Raw genomic sequence first — 14,149 nt, 5'->3', positions numbered from 1 at the left:
CCATGTCCAGGTAGCCCTACGCTGCACCGCATAAGCGAGTGAGCAGTGAGAACGTTAACTAGACACCTGTGCTTGGTGGTAGTCTTGAGCCTGCAAGGCCCTTCCGCCCTTCACCAGCCTGCGCCCACTAAAAAGGGCACCACCACCAATTACCCATACAAAGCCTCTACCAAAACCCATCCCTCAAACATTCCCTCTCTCTTCCCCTCTCCTGCCGAGTTGCTTCTGTACCTCTCCCCTTCATCATCCTGTCCCTCTGTTCTGTCCTGTCCTTTTCCACATCGCTTCAGCGTTCACCAGACAGTCCTTCAGCCCATCAGAGTCACTCTCTTGTGTGCTCTTATCCCTCTCCGTTGTGGGCACCCGTCCCCGTCCAGTTCCGTTTTCCTGTCCTTCCCTGACCCAAGAAATAAGTCTTACGTCAAATCGAGCCTGCCTTCCGCAACCTCGACTTATCTGCCTGCGCCCATATTGCGCAGTCTGTGGTTGCAATCACTACCGAGCCCCTCGAGTTGTTATTGCCATTGCGACGGCCATCAGCTCAACGCTACAACATCACCTTCGTCGAGCGATTCCTCACGTTGTCACTGACACCGCCTTGTCACTCCACCCACCACTGCACCCCGGCCCGCAGGCTCTCGACTCGACTGTCGACCGCAATACGCAACTGATTAGGATTCGTGACCATCTTTCGTCCAACATTCGAGATTCGCTGAATCTACAAAACTCTCAAGGGCGTCAAGAGCCGGCTTCGGTATATCTCTCGGCACCGTTCGAGGTGAGTTTCCATCACCGTTGACGAGACTTTATCAAAGATGTTCTGCATTTACCCCAAAATCCCATCACTGTGTTCAATCCTTGTCTTCCACATTCATTTTTCCTGGTTGCCTCTCTACTGGGACTTTCAGTACTGATTTTCGAGCGTACTAACTTTCATTCCTGTTCCAGCTCCGTCTGCTGTCCCTCCTTGTGCACGGATTCACCGAGGATATCATTACTTCCCTCTTTCTTCCCTTTCGAGGGCCTCCCCCGGGCCGGCCAGCCTTAAACCGAGTAAGAGCTAGGAAACACAGCTACTCACTGAGAACATCTCCACAATGGCACAGCCAGGCTCATCTGGTGTGCCCGGCCCTGCAGGGCGCAGACTTCATATCGCCCATCGACGCAGTCCGTCCGAGCTCACTCCGCTCATGATGGAACAACTGGCTCTTCAGCAACAGATCGAGTTATTACAACAGCAACAACAACAAATCGCTGCTACTCATCAGCAGTACGTCAACATGGGCATGATCCAACAGCCCTTGCAAGGTATGCCTACCTACTCTCCCATTCAAGGGCAACCCAATCTTTCCGGAATCTCACCCAACAACACCAATTTTCAATTCCCCCAAATCCAGCAGCAAATGGCTATGCAAGCAAATGCTCCTGCACAGCCCGGTGCTCACCGCAGAAATCAATCCGCGCTTCCGGGTATGGCCATGGGTCCTCCCCCAGCACCATCCGCTGGCACTGCCGGCGCTGCCTACGGCGACTTCAACCAGCAGGCAATGGGCCAGAACCGTGAAAACACCAGCGGTCGTGGCGGAAGAGGAGGTTCTGCACAAAGTGGACATACTCGACGTCATTCGTTAGCTCTTCCCGAGGCAAAGAAGGCCGCTGAACTCGCAGAAAAGAAGCGGACTGCTGCTGGGTTCCAGTTCCCCATTCCAGGAGCCGGAGGTATCGCGGAGAGCCCTGTTGCGGCTACTCCTGCCGATGACCGATTGAACACTCCCATCACTCCCGGCGGAGGCCTAGGCCTGCAGCGTGCTGGCAACGCACGTATGGTCGGTCACAGTCGAAGCCAGAGTATGGCTGCTGGCGGTGTCCGGGGAGGAGGTGCGGCTGGTCGTGGAGGCGGTGCATTTCAGTTTCCAACCCAGGGTGATGCTGGTGCAGGTAACCAGTCAGACCTGCAGCGTCGTGGTAGCCAAAGCAATCACACGAGACAGGGATCCCGCAACTTTGAAGGCAATTGGCGTCAGCAGAATAATCAGCAGACGACAGAGCAGTCGCCTCAACAGATGGGTCAATTCAGCCAACCGCAGGCTATGGGCGGTGGAAACTTCCAGCCAGGCCATCGCGGGCGAGGATCAATGAACCAGTCCATCGGCTCTATGAGCGGATTTCAATATCCCGGCCAGCCACAGCTGGTGCAACTCCCTCAAGGCCAAATGATGATGGCACCTCAGATGTTCGCTGGCCAGCAACTGAACGCCTTGCAGATCGCTCAGCTCCAGGCAATGCAAGGTGCACAGCTTGGTGGTCTTCAGGCCAGTCAGCATGCTCCTCCGATGGGCTTGCAACAGCAGCAACAGCAGCGAAAGACGCTGTTCACGCCTTACCTCCCTCAGGCCACGCTCCCTGCGTTGCTCAATGACGGCCAGCTGGTTGCGGGTATCCTCCGAGTGAACAAGAAGAACCGGTCTGACGCCTATGTCACCACAAACGATCTCGATGCAGACATCTTCATTTGTGGTAGCAAAGACAGGAATCGTGCTCTTGAGGGCGATTTGGTTGCGATCGAACTGCTTGACGTCGATGAAGTCTGGGGCCAGAAGCGCGAGAAAGAAGAAAAGAAGAAACGCAAGGACATCACCGACACTCGCTCGTCGGGTAATACCCAAAATGGCAAGAGTGATACGGCGTCGACCTCTGACACTACCTCGATTGCGCCAGATGGTAGCATCCGACGACGTGGCAGCTTGCGTCAGCGTCCAACGCAGAAGAAAAATGATGATGTCGAGGTCGAAGGCCAGAGCTTGTTGCTGATGGAAGAAGAAGAAATCAGCGATGAACAGAAGCCTCTCTACGCAGGTCACGTTGTCGCTGTTATTGAGCGCGTCGCCGGGCAAATGTTTTCGGGCACTCTGGGTCTACTTCGACCAAGTAGTCAAGCCACGAAGGAGAAGCAGGAAGCTGAGCGTCAGGCACGGGATGGGGGCCATTCACGATCCGAATCTCGCGCACAGGACAAGCCGAAGATCGTGTGGTTCAAACCCACCGACAAGCGTGTACCCTTGATCGCCATCCCTACAGAACAAGCCCCCCGAGACTTTGTGGACAAACATATGGACTACGCCAACAGAATTTTTGTGGCCTGTATCAAGCGTTGGCCGATTACCTCCCTGCATCCGTTCGGTACTCTGGTTGAACAGTTGGGTGAGATGGGAGATCTTCGCGTCGAGACAGACGCCTTGCTCCGCGACAACAACTTCGGGTCTGATGAGTTCTCTGATGCCGTGCTGAAGAGTGTTGGGTGGGATGACTGGTCGCTGAAGGCTGAGGGTGAGGAGAGTTTAGCCGCACGCCTCGACCTCCGCAATGAGCGAACTTTCACCATTGACCCTAACGGCACCAACGAGCTCGACGACGCCCTCCACATCAAGCAACTTGACAATGGTTTAGTCGAGCTTGGCATTCATGTCACGGATATCGCACATTTTGTCAAGGCGAACTCATTGGTTGACCGAGAAGCCAAGAAACGGGGGACTGGCGTTTATTTGATGACCAGAGCCGTCAACATGCTCCCATCGAAACTGTCAGCAGACATCTGCTCGCTGGTTCCAGGCGAGGGCCGTCTAACCGTCAGTGTCGTCTTCAAAGTCAATACTGAGACAGGACAGATCGAAGGGGAGCCTTTCATCGGCAAATCTATCATTCAGAGCTCTGGCAAGCTCGGATACCGTGCAATTGATGCTGTCGTCAAGGGAGGCGAGCATCCTGAATTGAACGGGCCCACAGTCGAGGACATCAAGACTTTGCACAAGATTGCCAGCAAATTCCGAGAAGCTCGCTTTGGCAACCGGTCTGCAAACATTGCCCCTCTTCGCTTGCTTTATCAGCTCGATGACGAGAATATCCCCGTTGAGCAGAATATCTTCAACACATCTGCTGCTCACGAGATCATGGAGGAGATTAGCTGCAAAGCCAACTTCTTTGTTGCGCAGAAGATTTTCGCTGCCATGCCTGACAAGGCGTTTTTGAGAAGACAATCACCTCCCAACCCGCGACGACTCCTGACGTTCGTCGATCGTATGACCCGAGCTGGCTATGATATTGACAGCTCCAGCAGTGGAAGCTTGCAGAACAGTCTCTTCAAAGTGGGAGATCCAGATCTGCGCAAGGGCATGGAAACTCTGTTGGTCAAGACTTTGCAACGTGCCAAATATTACATCGGTGAACAAGTTGCGGAGGAGCAGCGCCAGCACTATGCCCTCAACCTACCTCTTTACACCCACTTCACCAACCCTTCGCGCCGATATGCCGACATTGTCGTCCACCGGCAGCTGGAGGCTGCTCTTTCCAATGGTGCTGTCGAGTTCAACGAAGACATGGAGAGCTTGGCCAAAACCGCCGAGCAATGCAACAACAAGAAAGACTCTGCTCATTGCGCCCAGGAACAGAGCGTCCATATCGAATCTTGCCGACTCATGGACAAGAAATGCAAAGAAATGGGCGGCGACCTCATTAGTGAGGGTGTTGTTATCTGCGTCTACGAGTCTGCATTCGATGTCCTTATCCCAGAATACGGTTTCGAAAAACGTGTGCACTGCGATCAGCTTCCCTTGAAAAAGGCCGAGTTCCGCAAGGAAGAACGAGTACTCGAACTTTACTGGGAGAAAGGGGTCCCGTCATCAGCCTACATTCCTGAGGACGAGAGACCCCGTGCCTCAGGCAGTACTAGAGGCACGAACGGTGCGACCGAGTCCGCTCGAGAACGGGCCAAGGAACGATACGAATCCCAACGCAAGCAGACTGACAGCAACACCATGTCGACCGACGATGTTGATGCGCTCTTTGATGACGAAGACAGTGCATCAGAAATCACCGAGATGGCTGCCGGTGTGTCTCTAAATTCGCCAGTCGAGCGATCGTCTCAGAGCATGCCACCGTCTCCAGCCCGTAACGGCGGTTTGAGCCAAACACCAGCCAGAACGCAATCCGAGTCAAAGATAGTCAAGCCAATTGGCGACATTCCCGAGAATAACCTGACCGACAAGGAGAAGTATCTCAGCTACTTCAAACTCCGGGAAGAGGGTGGTGAATACATTCAGGATGTGACAGAAATGACTCGAGTGCCCGTCATTTTGAAGACTGACCTGACGAAGAGTCCACCGTAAGTGACCCGGAATCCAAATTCGTCCATGCGGCAACTGACCTTTTTGTCTAGATGCTTGACTATCCGGTCCATGAATCCGTATGCATTGTAGTTAATGCATAATTACCAAGTAATTACCCTCAGAGATAACAAATCAACACCAAGCAGGCGATCGGTCTTTACAGAGTGGGAAGGTCTATTAGGTCCAAAGCATCAACAACAAGGCGGCCGACAGTGTGGACAACACATCTTGCATCGATTGAGTTGGAGCTGCATTGGTAGCTGGACACGCAGTCGGCGGCCAGTGGTATTTGGGGGAGGCTGACATCGATGGCGGGAGAATGCAAACAACCTCTTTGGTGATGGGACTGAGAAGAGAGACTGGACCTGAACCCGAACTCCAACCATCACCCAGCATGTACGAGTGGCACAGCACGAAACATCCGTCAAGGCCTGAGCGAGCGTTTGTCCGGAAGAAGAACACGCGAACAGGTCCAGGGGCCAAATCGTGTGTCTCTGGAGTCAGAGTGCCTATTGAGCGTAGTATGAATACAAAAAGTTTTTCTATGTTGATTTTCTCGTGTCGGATCGTTGAATCGTATCTCTGGGCGTTTCTAAAGTATGCTGCGACCATTGTGAATGGCGCCAGTGCGCAATGTCTCCTTATCCATCCCACCTCTTCTAGAATGTAAGTGAAGACTCCCCCAAACAGGCGGACCTCTATACATACTATCTACGAGACCAAGGTAACAATGTCTGCCAGCTGAGACCCTACCGAGCAGAAGTTTCTGCGACCCTAGCTCATCTTGCGGGTGTCACGCCTGTCTCATGAAGGGGGCGGCTGGGGCAGAGGTCGCCGCAATCCCATGCCAATGTGATGCATGCAATCAATCGTGACTGTCTCTCTGCTAGGTCCTCTTTTCCTGTTACCGCGTGCGTATGTGATCGGGAGTATCAGAACTCATGCGCCCTTGGTGATGCGCTCGAAAACACCGACTCCATATCGGCCCAGCGCCGACGCGCATGCGACAGCCTCTGCTCCGACCTTCCGCATCCTCTCCGCGCCGTCCTTGTCTTCCACGCCTCCGACACCAATGATCATGATCTCTTTGGTTGAAGGATCTTGGTCGAGCAGTTTTCGGAACGTGGCGACATTGCCCAATGCGAGGGGGTGAAGTGCTGCTCCCGCCAGACCGCCCAGCCCGCTGCCAGACTCGTTGCTTAGCGCTGGGTCGAGGTTCGAGTTGAGCAGAAGGCTATTGCCCAGTGTGTTGGTGCATGTGATGAAGTCAACCACGGAACCTTCTCCAGGCTCAGAGGATTTCGCATTGCGAAGAGAGTCCACGGCCATTTCGAACTGACCGGTGTAGGTGTAGGGTGGAAGCTTTATACCGACTTTAGGTACCGAATCAGGGGTCGCCATGCGTCCCCGGTACGTGGATTTGGAATCGCTTATCGCCTCAAGGTACTCATCTAATTGTTTCTTGTCGTATGCTGGTGGAGGGGCGGACGCGATATTGGGGCACGAGAGATTGACCTCCATGGCTAGACGGAGATCTTCGTCCATTTCGGCGGCGTTGGCGATGAGAGCGTAGGCCATGGCAATCTCGTCCGGTGTTCCCGTGACGGACAGAATGAATGGTTTCTTGGTCGGCGTGTCGGTGCCCAAGTGGCGCTGACCGACGATCTCATTGATAATGCCCAGGTATTCAGAGAGAGTGAGCGGGGAGTAGCCCAGCGTGTTGAGGGTTGATACTGGTTCTGATGAGTTCGACGAAGAAGGCTTCGAGGCCTCACCTTTCGGGGCGTCGCCGGGGATGGTCTTGCCGGGCGTGAAGAAGATGTATTGGTGGACAGAGTCGTCGTGGGTGAACCCCTCCAGTAAAGAGGTTCGAATCGTCACCGCGCCTGTGTAGGGAGTGTCATAGAGGGCTTTAATGTCCTCGAGGGTGGTGGCCCAAGGACAGGCGGAATTGAGCAGTGGTGGGTTGATCTTCAGTTTTTTGGCCGCCATATCTGAGGATTCCACGACTTTGCTCTCTGGGGAGATGGGAATGAAAGACCGGTCTCGTAGTATGTCCCTCTTTTTTCTGTTTGTTTGATACCGTCCCTGCCCCGCGTGGTGTGTTGCCTGGCTCACCGCTTTCTCCGGTCAGGTTTGGCAGATCAGAAAAGGTTCGAGGGCTCTGACGATACTTGTTGTCACACCGGGCTGTGTAGGTACCTTCAAGTGGTAATGTGAAGAGGCGAGGAACATGCGCAGACGAGGATGCGGTGGCTGGCTCAAACGGCGAGAACGACCATCATCGTACGGAAACTCCACCTCTAACTAAATGTCGCCCTTTCTGCGGTGTCTTGTGGAGGCGAGAAGGCTCAAAGCACACAAGGACGACCACAGACAGAAAAGAAAAACCAGCCCAATGCTGCTATAATTATACCTGCTGCAAAGTCATGGATATGGTTGTGCCGTCTTGCTGGTTATAGAAAAAATGAGGTACGTGGCTGACTGGACGACTCCGGATCTAGCACCAACCAGCAAATCATGAGGCCGCAAAATGTCTCAGATCTTGATAACGTCTTTGCAGGAACTCGCCAAACACACGACACCATCCTCTAACAAGGCTGTCTACGGAGGGGACTACAGGTACCGGAGAAGTAGAGCTGCGCCAGCTGTGGGTCGAGAATGCTCGTCACTCATCTTCGTGGTTTTCTTTTCGTCTATCATCAAGTTATGTAGAGGGAGAATGCCATCGCTCTAAGACAGTCCAACAAAGCCGTGCCAGGCAGGAATCAGGCCTCCACCACCCCGAGACCGGGCAGGGCAAGGCTGGAAACCCCTTGGACAGTTTCGAAATCTCTTGACCTGGTCTCCGTGTCACAGGCAATAAGAGGGGCGCCCGTCATCCTTTGACCTCTTCTCCATGTCCTTGCATGTCTGCTTACAGCTTCTGCATGGCAACGACATCGGTGGACTGGACGTGATCCTCGTCACCTTCAATCTCCTGCTGCAGCTCGTCCAAGGACACCTTCTCGTCTTCGACAACCAAGTTGACCTGCAGCTTCTTGATACCAAAGCCAACTGCGACCAGCTTGTGCGCACCCCACACAAGGCCGTCCTTCTCGATCGCCAACACGTTCTTCACCAACTCGTCCATATCCGTCTCGTCATCCCAGGGTTTCACATCTAGTGTGACGAGTGACTTTGCGGCGGGCTTGGTTTTGCCTTCCTTCTTCTTCTTGTATTCTGCCAATCTCTTCTCCCGCTCAGCCACGACTTCAGGGTCTTCCTCTTCCTCGTCAGAGCCGAAGAGATCAACCTCGTCGTCGTCCTCCTCGGCCTTCTCCGGGGCGTCCTTGGGATTATGGGTTACAGCAACAGCCTCAGGGCCGTAGGTGGTGAAAGGCTTAGATGGGTCGCCGGGCAGTGTGGAGAAGTCGGCCTCGTAGGACTTGACATGGTTGTACCAGCGGTAGGCATGAGGGTAGCGTTCGACGGCAGGGGCCTCTTTAAGAGCCTTGAAGCTCACGACGTCGGCTTGAGATGGCTGGAAGCTGCAGAGAATGAGTCAGCGACCACAATAAACTTGATGTTTTTTGCGAAACTGTGTTCATTTAACCAAAAACTCAGAGGTGCAAATGCATGCGATTGGAAGTAGTCATTTTGCGGTGTCTTAAGCCGCCTCATCAACACGGACCAATTGATTCTCATCTTGACAGTATAATGACAGGGATAGCTCGAGGGGAATCACGTACCCAGCGATGTATGAACGGGTCTTGAGCCAGTTGTTCAGGACTGTCATTGAGTCAGTAGCATGATTTGGAGGGGCTCAAGGGGGCAATAGGACGCACGTGTGAGGCCACTGTCGGAGACAAAGTCGGTGAAACCCATCTTGGCTGCTGTTTCAGATGCTTTTGGAAGACGTGAAGGGGATCAAAAAGCTTTGCTACCGTTGTCGTGAGTGGTTTGGGTGGGCGCAGTCAAAAATCGATTCTTGATCGATGCCCAAATTCGAAAAAAACACGAGCCGCCATGCCAAGGACGGATGCCGCCAGCCTTGCCGCTTTAATTGCCATCTGAATTCTGACCCTAGCCGAAGCCCAACTGGAAATAAAATGACACTGTCCGACGCAGAATATTCGCTGCTCCTAACGACGGCGAGGTGGCTGCTCCGTCCAGCTCTACCAAATACCCGAATATATGAAGGATGGCGTCGCTATTTCCTCAGAAGCGACAGCATTTATTGTTAATGCCAAGAGCCTTTTGCACCTTTGATTGAGTACAAGGCCTTGTTCTATTTTGCCATCAATCAACGCCAGCTCGACCCCGTGCCACGAGCTTTTCCAACTTGGCCTGCGAGCTACCAACTTCGGATGCCTCCTTCATGTAGCTCCGGCGACGAAAAAGAAATATCATACACGTAGGAGAAGACTACCTTCTTCTCGTAGACCTTTCTGAGCCGCCTTGCTCAACCTGGTGTCCATGTTCCGCGCGGTCTGGAGTTTTCAAGGTGAGCACCGTCCACATCAAACACTCAACTTCATCGCTTTGCAGACCAGCTTGTGTCGCCCTTGCTTCCAATCCTTGACCTGGCACGCTTTCGAACAGTACTGAGCGACCTTACACCCGCCGCACTTCAGCAACTTCTGCGATTCGGAGACGTGTCCGTTGCATCCCCAGCAGCCCTGTTTCTTCGGGTCGAGATTGGCTATTTTCCCGTATATATCGAAGGATCCAAAATCGGGAATAACCCTCTCCACCAAAGGAACCGAGTAAGAAGGTGGAATGGCCACGCGGACACAGTATTTCGCTACACTCTCCCATACCGGCACATCTGGCTTGTAGTCCCGCGGAAACTTCCCAAGGCCGCACGAGCAGAGGATGTTGCCGTCGGCGTCCGCAGTGGGAACGATAGAGGGACTCGGTAATGCGTATTCGCATGTCGCGGTGTGCTCCCAGTCGCGACAGCGTTCTGCAAAGGCCGCAGCAGCGTACTTCCACAGAGCAAGTGTTGCGTCATCGCCATGGAATACTGTGGCTTTGTTTTCCATCTGAGTAAGCAGATCCCGCACCTCTCGACCTTCAAGCTTTGCTGTTGAAGGTAGCATCGCCGCGTCAATAGTAACGCTCAGACTCGCCAAATCCAGCCGCAACGACGAAATAAAAACCATGATGAGCGGGACTGTTTCTCCATAACGTGTAAGCCCAAACGCGTTCTGTTGCTTCTTGCCAGCGAGTCCTGCATAGCGAGTGAAGACATTTATGAGCATCTGCTTGAAGTTGAAACGTGGATCCTTGTTTCGCAATTTGTGGTCGAGGAGACTGTCGGCCACCTCCAATTCTCTCGGTGATAGCATCGACATCAAATGGGGATACATCCATTCGACTTTAGAAGTGTCCGAGACGTCGACGGTTGGAAGTTGTTCCAGACAGATGTATCCAACATTTTCGAGGATCGGTTTGCCGCAAACCAGAGACATGGGATAAAGAGAATCCGGGTGGGTTGACAGAACATCTGGAGCTGCAATCGTGGCAATGAACTCAACATATGCGGATCTTCGAGCAATTTTGGTCCTGGAACCAGAAGTGGTCAACGAAACCGGGAGTCGAATCTGCTGACGAAATGTCTTTGACCCCGAACCGATATTGAGTTCGAGGACGAAAGAAGACAACAGCTTAAACTCGATGTGATCCTTCGACTGCAGCAAAGGTTCAGCGTTGGTGGAGGAGAGGTCGATATGCAAAGTGAGCTTCTCTACCCTAGTCGCTTCCTGGTCGAACATCATGTGGAACGACACTTTTCCGGTATCAGCAGTACCTACAGGTTGTTTCCACATAAGCGCGCCAGGAATATATGGACAAAGCATTCGTCCCTTCATGTTTGGGGGGTTTTGCGTGACGAAAACGCTCTCGTCATCCAGGGATGCCGTATGAGCCGTAATGGCCTGGCGAAAAACGTCCGTCGCTACACTTTCCGGGACTGCTCTCGCACCGGGGGGTTCGTGTGTTCTAGGCATGAACTGAATTGCCACCGTCGAGGAGCGGAGATGTTCCAACAGTATGCATGCAGGTATAAGAGCCGAGACAATCAGAAGGTTCGGTGGTTCCATTTCCCGTTCGTCAGTCTCGATTTCCACTGCATAGCTCGAGGTGTGTCTCGTTCCTCTCGTTCGGATTACGCCGAAGCCAATCTGCACGTCAGCGAAGTGAGACCCGCGATCGAGATTTGGAAGTCGCAAAGAAAGCTGGAAAAGGGGCCATGTATCTGGCTTCGGGATAAATAGAAGAGGTAACCACTTCGAATGCGGAACGGCAACACTCAGATAGACTGTTGACGACATGTCAAGCCAGTTTCGAAAGGGATTAGGTTCCAAAGTTTGGGCATTCTCGATATTCTCGCTGTGTATGGTTGGGGTGCACAATCCGAATTCATGCAGATGCAGGTCCAGCGATTGTGCGTACTGTGAACCCGGCATCTCCTGGGCCAAGCCACTGGACAAACAGGCATGAAGACGTTCCAAAAACACTGTGAAGTCGACGAAGTTGGCGTCTTTGATCAAACTCAGAATGACGGCCAGCCCAGCGCGCGTGTATTGCGGAAATTGTATTCGCGCCAATCGGTTGGCGGCTTTTGATGACTGAGTCGTCGGCTTTTCATGTTCGAACATCCGCAGATACATGCTGTACACAAAGCGTGCGAGGTGGTCTGGATCAAATTTGACTCCGAGCATGTTCGCATTCTTCCATACCATGATGAAGCGAGCTTGACCTCCTGTACCCGGTTCCGCCATAGACCGCGCCATGGTTTCTGGGTGTGACGAAAAGGTTGTTGTGTTTGTCCAGAATTGGATGGGATTGAGGCCAAAGAGTAACGATACAGTAACAACATCGCCACACAATAGCCCTTTGGAATACGGCTCGAGACTCTCATCGCGCAATTGCAAAAGTTCCATGTAGATGGTGGAGGTGGTTCCAGGTTTGAGCAGAGGCCTGCAGGCTGCTAGGATATTCAAGGAACCCCAGTGATCGACAAGATTGGAAGTATCAATCACATCGAACATGTTTTCGGCGGGTAGTCTTGAACGATACTCCACCGGGTCAAGGACAAGTTGCTCGTACCGTAACCTATCTCGATATTGAAAGGCACCCTGGCTGTTGTGACGGACCGCATGATGTTGTAACACGTGGCAGAAAGCCAGAGCATCAGAAGACGTAAATCGTATTGTCAAACGATTTTTGGCTCGTCGAAATGTTTCCGCCCAGGTTTGAAACTGCCTTGTAGCGGCTTGGGCTAGAGGATTGAGTCTCGGTAATGTCCTTGAGTTGGGAATGAAGGGGGAGTCTTTCTTCAGCGGCGCATAAGCAGTCGCCAAGTGGAAAGATTGTAATGGCTCCATCGATGCATAGACCAACGAAAGTTCATGCATGGTCGAGAATGTTGGATTAAGGCATGTGGATGTGGCAATGAGTTTGGCATCATGGTCGGTCAACCCAGTCACCCAGTAACCAGGCAGAAGCGATCCCATATGCTCCACGACCAGGTTTGAACAGGGAGCTGCCGAACGAAGAGTCGAAGTATTGCAAGACCATCCCATAATCTTTTCATGAGAGCTAAGTGCCATCCTGGACATGTACTTGAGCCGCTTTTGTTGTTCTTCGAAGGCAGGCCCGTCTTTGATATCAAGGGCATACCATGTCCACAACTTGACCACACGGTCAAAAGTGCTTTGGTCGCAGAAACGTAGGGCCTTCCCGTATGGCTGTTGACGCCAATTCTCGATTGTTATGCCCAAGTCCGCCAACTTCCGCGCCTGCTTTTGCAACAGATGTAGTGAATCTTCGTCCAGCATCGAGTGATAGTAAATATTCCAGATGCGACCTGTGTCCGCGCCGTCCACATCATCAATGAGGAGCGTGTAGAGGAGGATATTTCGAGCTGTAGTGCCATTAGCTCGGCCACCCCTACGGAAGGATGACCAGACCAATTATTTCAGTACTGATATCGCAGCACGTAAAGTTGAGGTGACTCTGATCTTTACGCAGTTAGTCCGAGCAATGCGCGAACCATCTTTTGCACAACAACCCTGACCACTGTAGAGCACTTACCTGACGATGGCCGACAGTAGAGCGTAAATAGTAGGTTGCGAGCATCACCGCAGCCGAGTAGTAACACCTCGGAGTCCTGGCCTGGCGGTATAGATTCTAACACATCGACCGGAGGTGTGTTTCCCACTGGGTAAAACCCCGACATGGTCGGGGTCACAGTCGGTCCTAACATTGTGGACGTTGTGTGTGTGGGAGAAAATCAAGAGCCGTGAAAGAGAGGAAGATGAGTTTTGTGTGATCTGAAGGTCTGTTCAGCTGCCAGACCTGCTGGGGGAACTGACCTGGGTGAGGCTCATTCGAAAGATTCAGTCTCGAGAAGTGAATTGAATATGAAACCAACCCACTAGAAGAAGACTCGCTTCATAACACAAAATGGGTTCTTGAGCGGAGCGAAGCATGACCAAGTGTTCTCGTTTCTTTCCAATACCAGGGTGGTCACAATATCAGTATTTTCTCGTCCTCCCTTCCCTTCCTTCGTTACCGAGGGAGCTCCTTACGATATCCATGGGTTGCAACGAGGTTTGATAGGTGTTGTACTCTGCAAGTCCCTTCAACCTTTGATTTACGTCCAGTCTTGACACAATCGAGGCAGAGGCCGGGTTCAGAGTCCATCAAAGTGGACAGGTCCTTTGTCAATTTTTTCTTCATTGAACCGTCTCGCGATGAAGCGAGTTCACAGCGGGAATACGAGCCGTTCGTGCAAGACGCCTCTCCTGCGAGACTGTTTGGTAGATTCGAGACTTTATCGACTACTTTAAGTAAGCTCAGGTGCTCGAACCCTTCTTCGTAGGGTGCAATTTTCTGATTCCGTAGAGTGGAGAGGTACTTTGTCACTCCCTCGGAGGAGGCTCGACAGGAACAGCCTAAGAGGCGGGAGACCGGATGCATGAGGATTTTCTCCATTT

At 52.6% G+C, this 14,149-nt stretch overlaps 4 protein-coding genes across 5 annotated transcripts; 1 reads left to right on the top strand and 3 right to left on the bottom strand.

Annotated features, from left to right (window-relative positions):
* The first annotated feature begins 162 nt into the window (after positions 1 to 162).
* PV07_03098 lies at positions 163 to 5,713 on the top strand. Of its 2 annotated transcripts, XM_016389763.1 has the most exons (4): positions 163 to 355; positions 415 to 778; positions 949 to 5,158; positions 5,213 to 5,713. In XM_016389763.1, exons 3-4 carry the CDS (start codon positions 1,098 to 1,100, stop codon positions 5,250 to 5,252), a joined length of 4,101 nt encoding a protein of 1,366 aa, XP_016251665.1. In that variant the 5' UTR covers positions 163 to 355; positions 415 to 778; positions 949 to 1,097; the 3' UTR covers positions 5,253 to 5,713. The 2 variants fall into 2 exon arrangements, with proteins under 2 accessions (XP_016251665.1, XP_016251664.1); XM_016389762.1 differs by having other exon boundaries at positions 163 to 778.
* On the bottom strand, positions 5,662 to 7,609 carry PV07_03097 (uncharacterized protein). Its single transcript, XM_016389761.1, has one exon. It carries the CDS (start codon positions 7,152 to 7,154, stop codon positions 6,102 to 6,104), a length of 1,053 nt encoding a protein of 350 aa, XP_016251663.1. The 5' UTR covers positions 7,155 to 7,609; the 3' UTR covers positions 5,662 to 6,101.
* Positions 7,610 to 7,699: 90 nt separating this feature from the next.
* On the bottom strand, positions 7,700 to 9,135 carry PV07_03096 (uncharacterized protein). The gene is made up of 3 exons (XM_016389760.1): positions 8,990 to 9,135; positions 8,894 to 8,933; positions 7,700 to 8,692 (listed from the first exon to the last, which is right to left on the bottom strand). The coding sequence occupies exons 1-3, from the start codon at positions 9,027 to 9,029 to the stop codon at positions 8,080 to 8,082; spliced, it is 693 nt and encodes a 230-aa protein (XP_016251662.1). The 5' UTR covers positions 9,030 to 9,135; the 3' UTR covers positions 7,700 to 8,079.
* A 529-nt stretch (positions 9,136 to 9,664) lies between these two features.
* Positions 9,665 to 13,416, bottom strand: PV07_03095 (uncharacterized protein; the record flags this gene model as incomplete). Its single annotated transcript, XM_016389759.1, has 3 exons — positions 9,665 to 13,074; positions 13,121 to 13,171; positions 13,245 to 13,416. The coding sequence occupies 3 exons, from the start codon at positions 13,414 to 13,416 to the stop codon at positions 9,665 to 9,667; spliced, it is 3,633 nt and encodes a 1,210-aa protein (XP_016251661.1).
* Positions 13,417 to 14,149: the final 733 nt, after the last annotated feature.

The sequence above is a fragment of the Cladophialophora immunda genome (genome assembly GCF_000835495.1).
Source record: "Cladophialophora immunda strain CBS 83496 unplaced genomic scaffold supercont1.2, whole genome shotgun sequence".
NCBI lineage: Eukaryota > Fungi > Ascomycota > Eurotiomycetes > Chaetothyriales > Herpotrichiellaceae > Cladophialophora > Cladophialophora immunda.
Note: the sequence above shows the minus strand (reverse complement) of the source record. Positions and strands in the feature narration are given on the sequence as shown.

Bases quoted from the DNA above. Each gene is read 5' to 3' on its own strand.
- PV07_03098 (XM_016389763.1), top strand. From the start codon at position 1,098: ATGGCACAGCCAGGCTCATCTGGTGTGCCCGGCCCTGCAGGGCGCAGA. The intron at 5,159-5,212 runs GTAAGTGACCCG...CTTTTTGTCTAG, and splicing joins GACCTGACGAAGAGTCCACC to ATGCTTGACTATCCGGTCCA.
- PV07_03097 (XM_016389761.1), bottom strand. From the start codon at position 7,154: ATGGCGGCCAAAAAACTGAAGATCAACCCACCACTGCTCAATTCCGCC.
- PV07_03096 (XM_016389760.1), bottom strand. From the start codon at position 9,029: ATGGGTTTCACCGACTTTGTCTCCGACAGTGGCCTCACAC. The intron at 8,934-8,989 runs GTGCGTCCTATT...ACTCAATGACAG, and splicing joins CTCCGACAGTGGCCTCACAC to TCCTGAACAACTGGCTCAAG. The intron at 8,693-8,893 runs GTACGTGATTCC...CATTCTCTGCAG, and splicing joins ACCCGTTCATACATCGCTGG to CTTCCAGCCATCTCAAGCCG.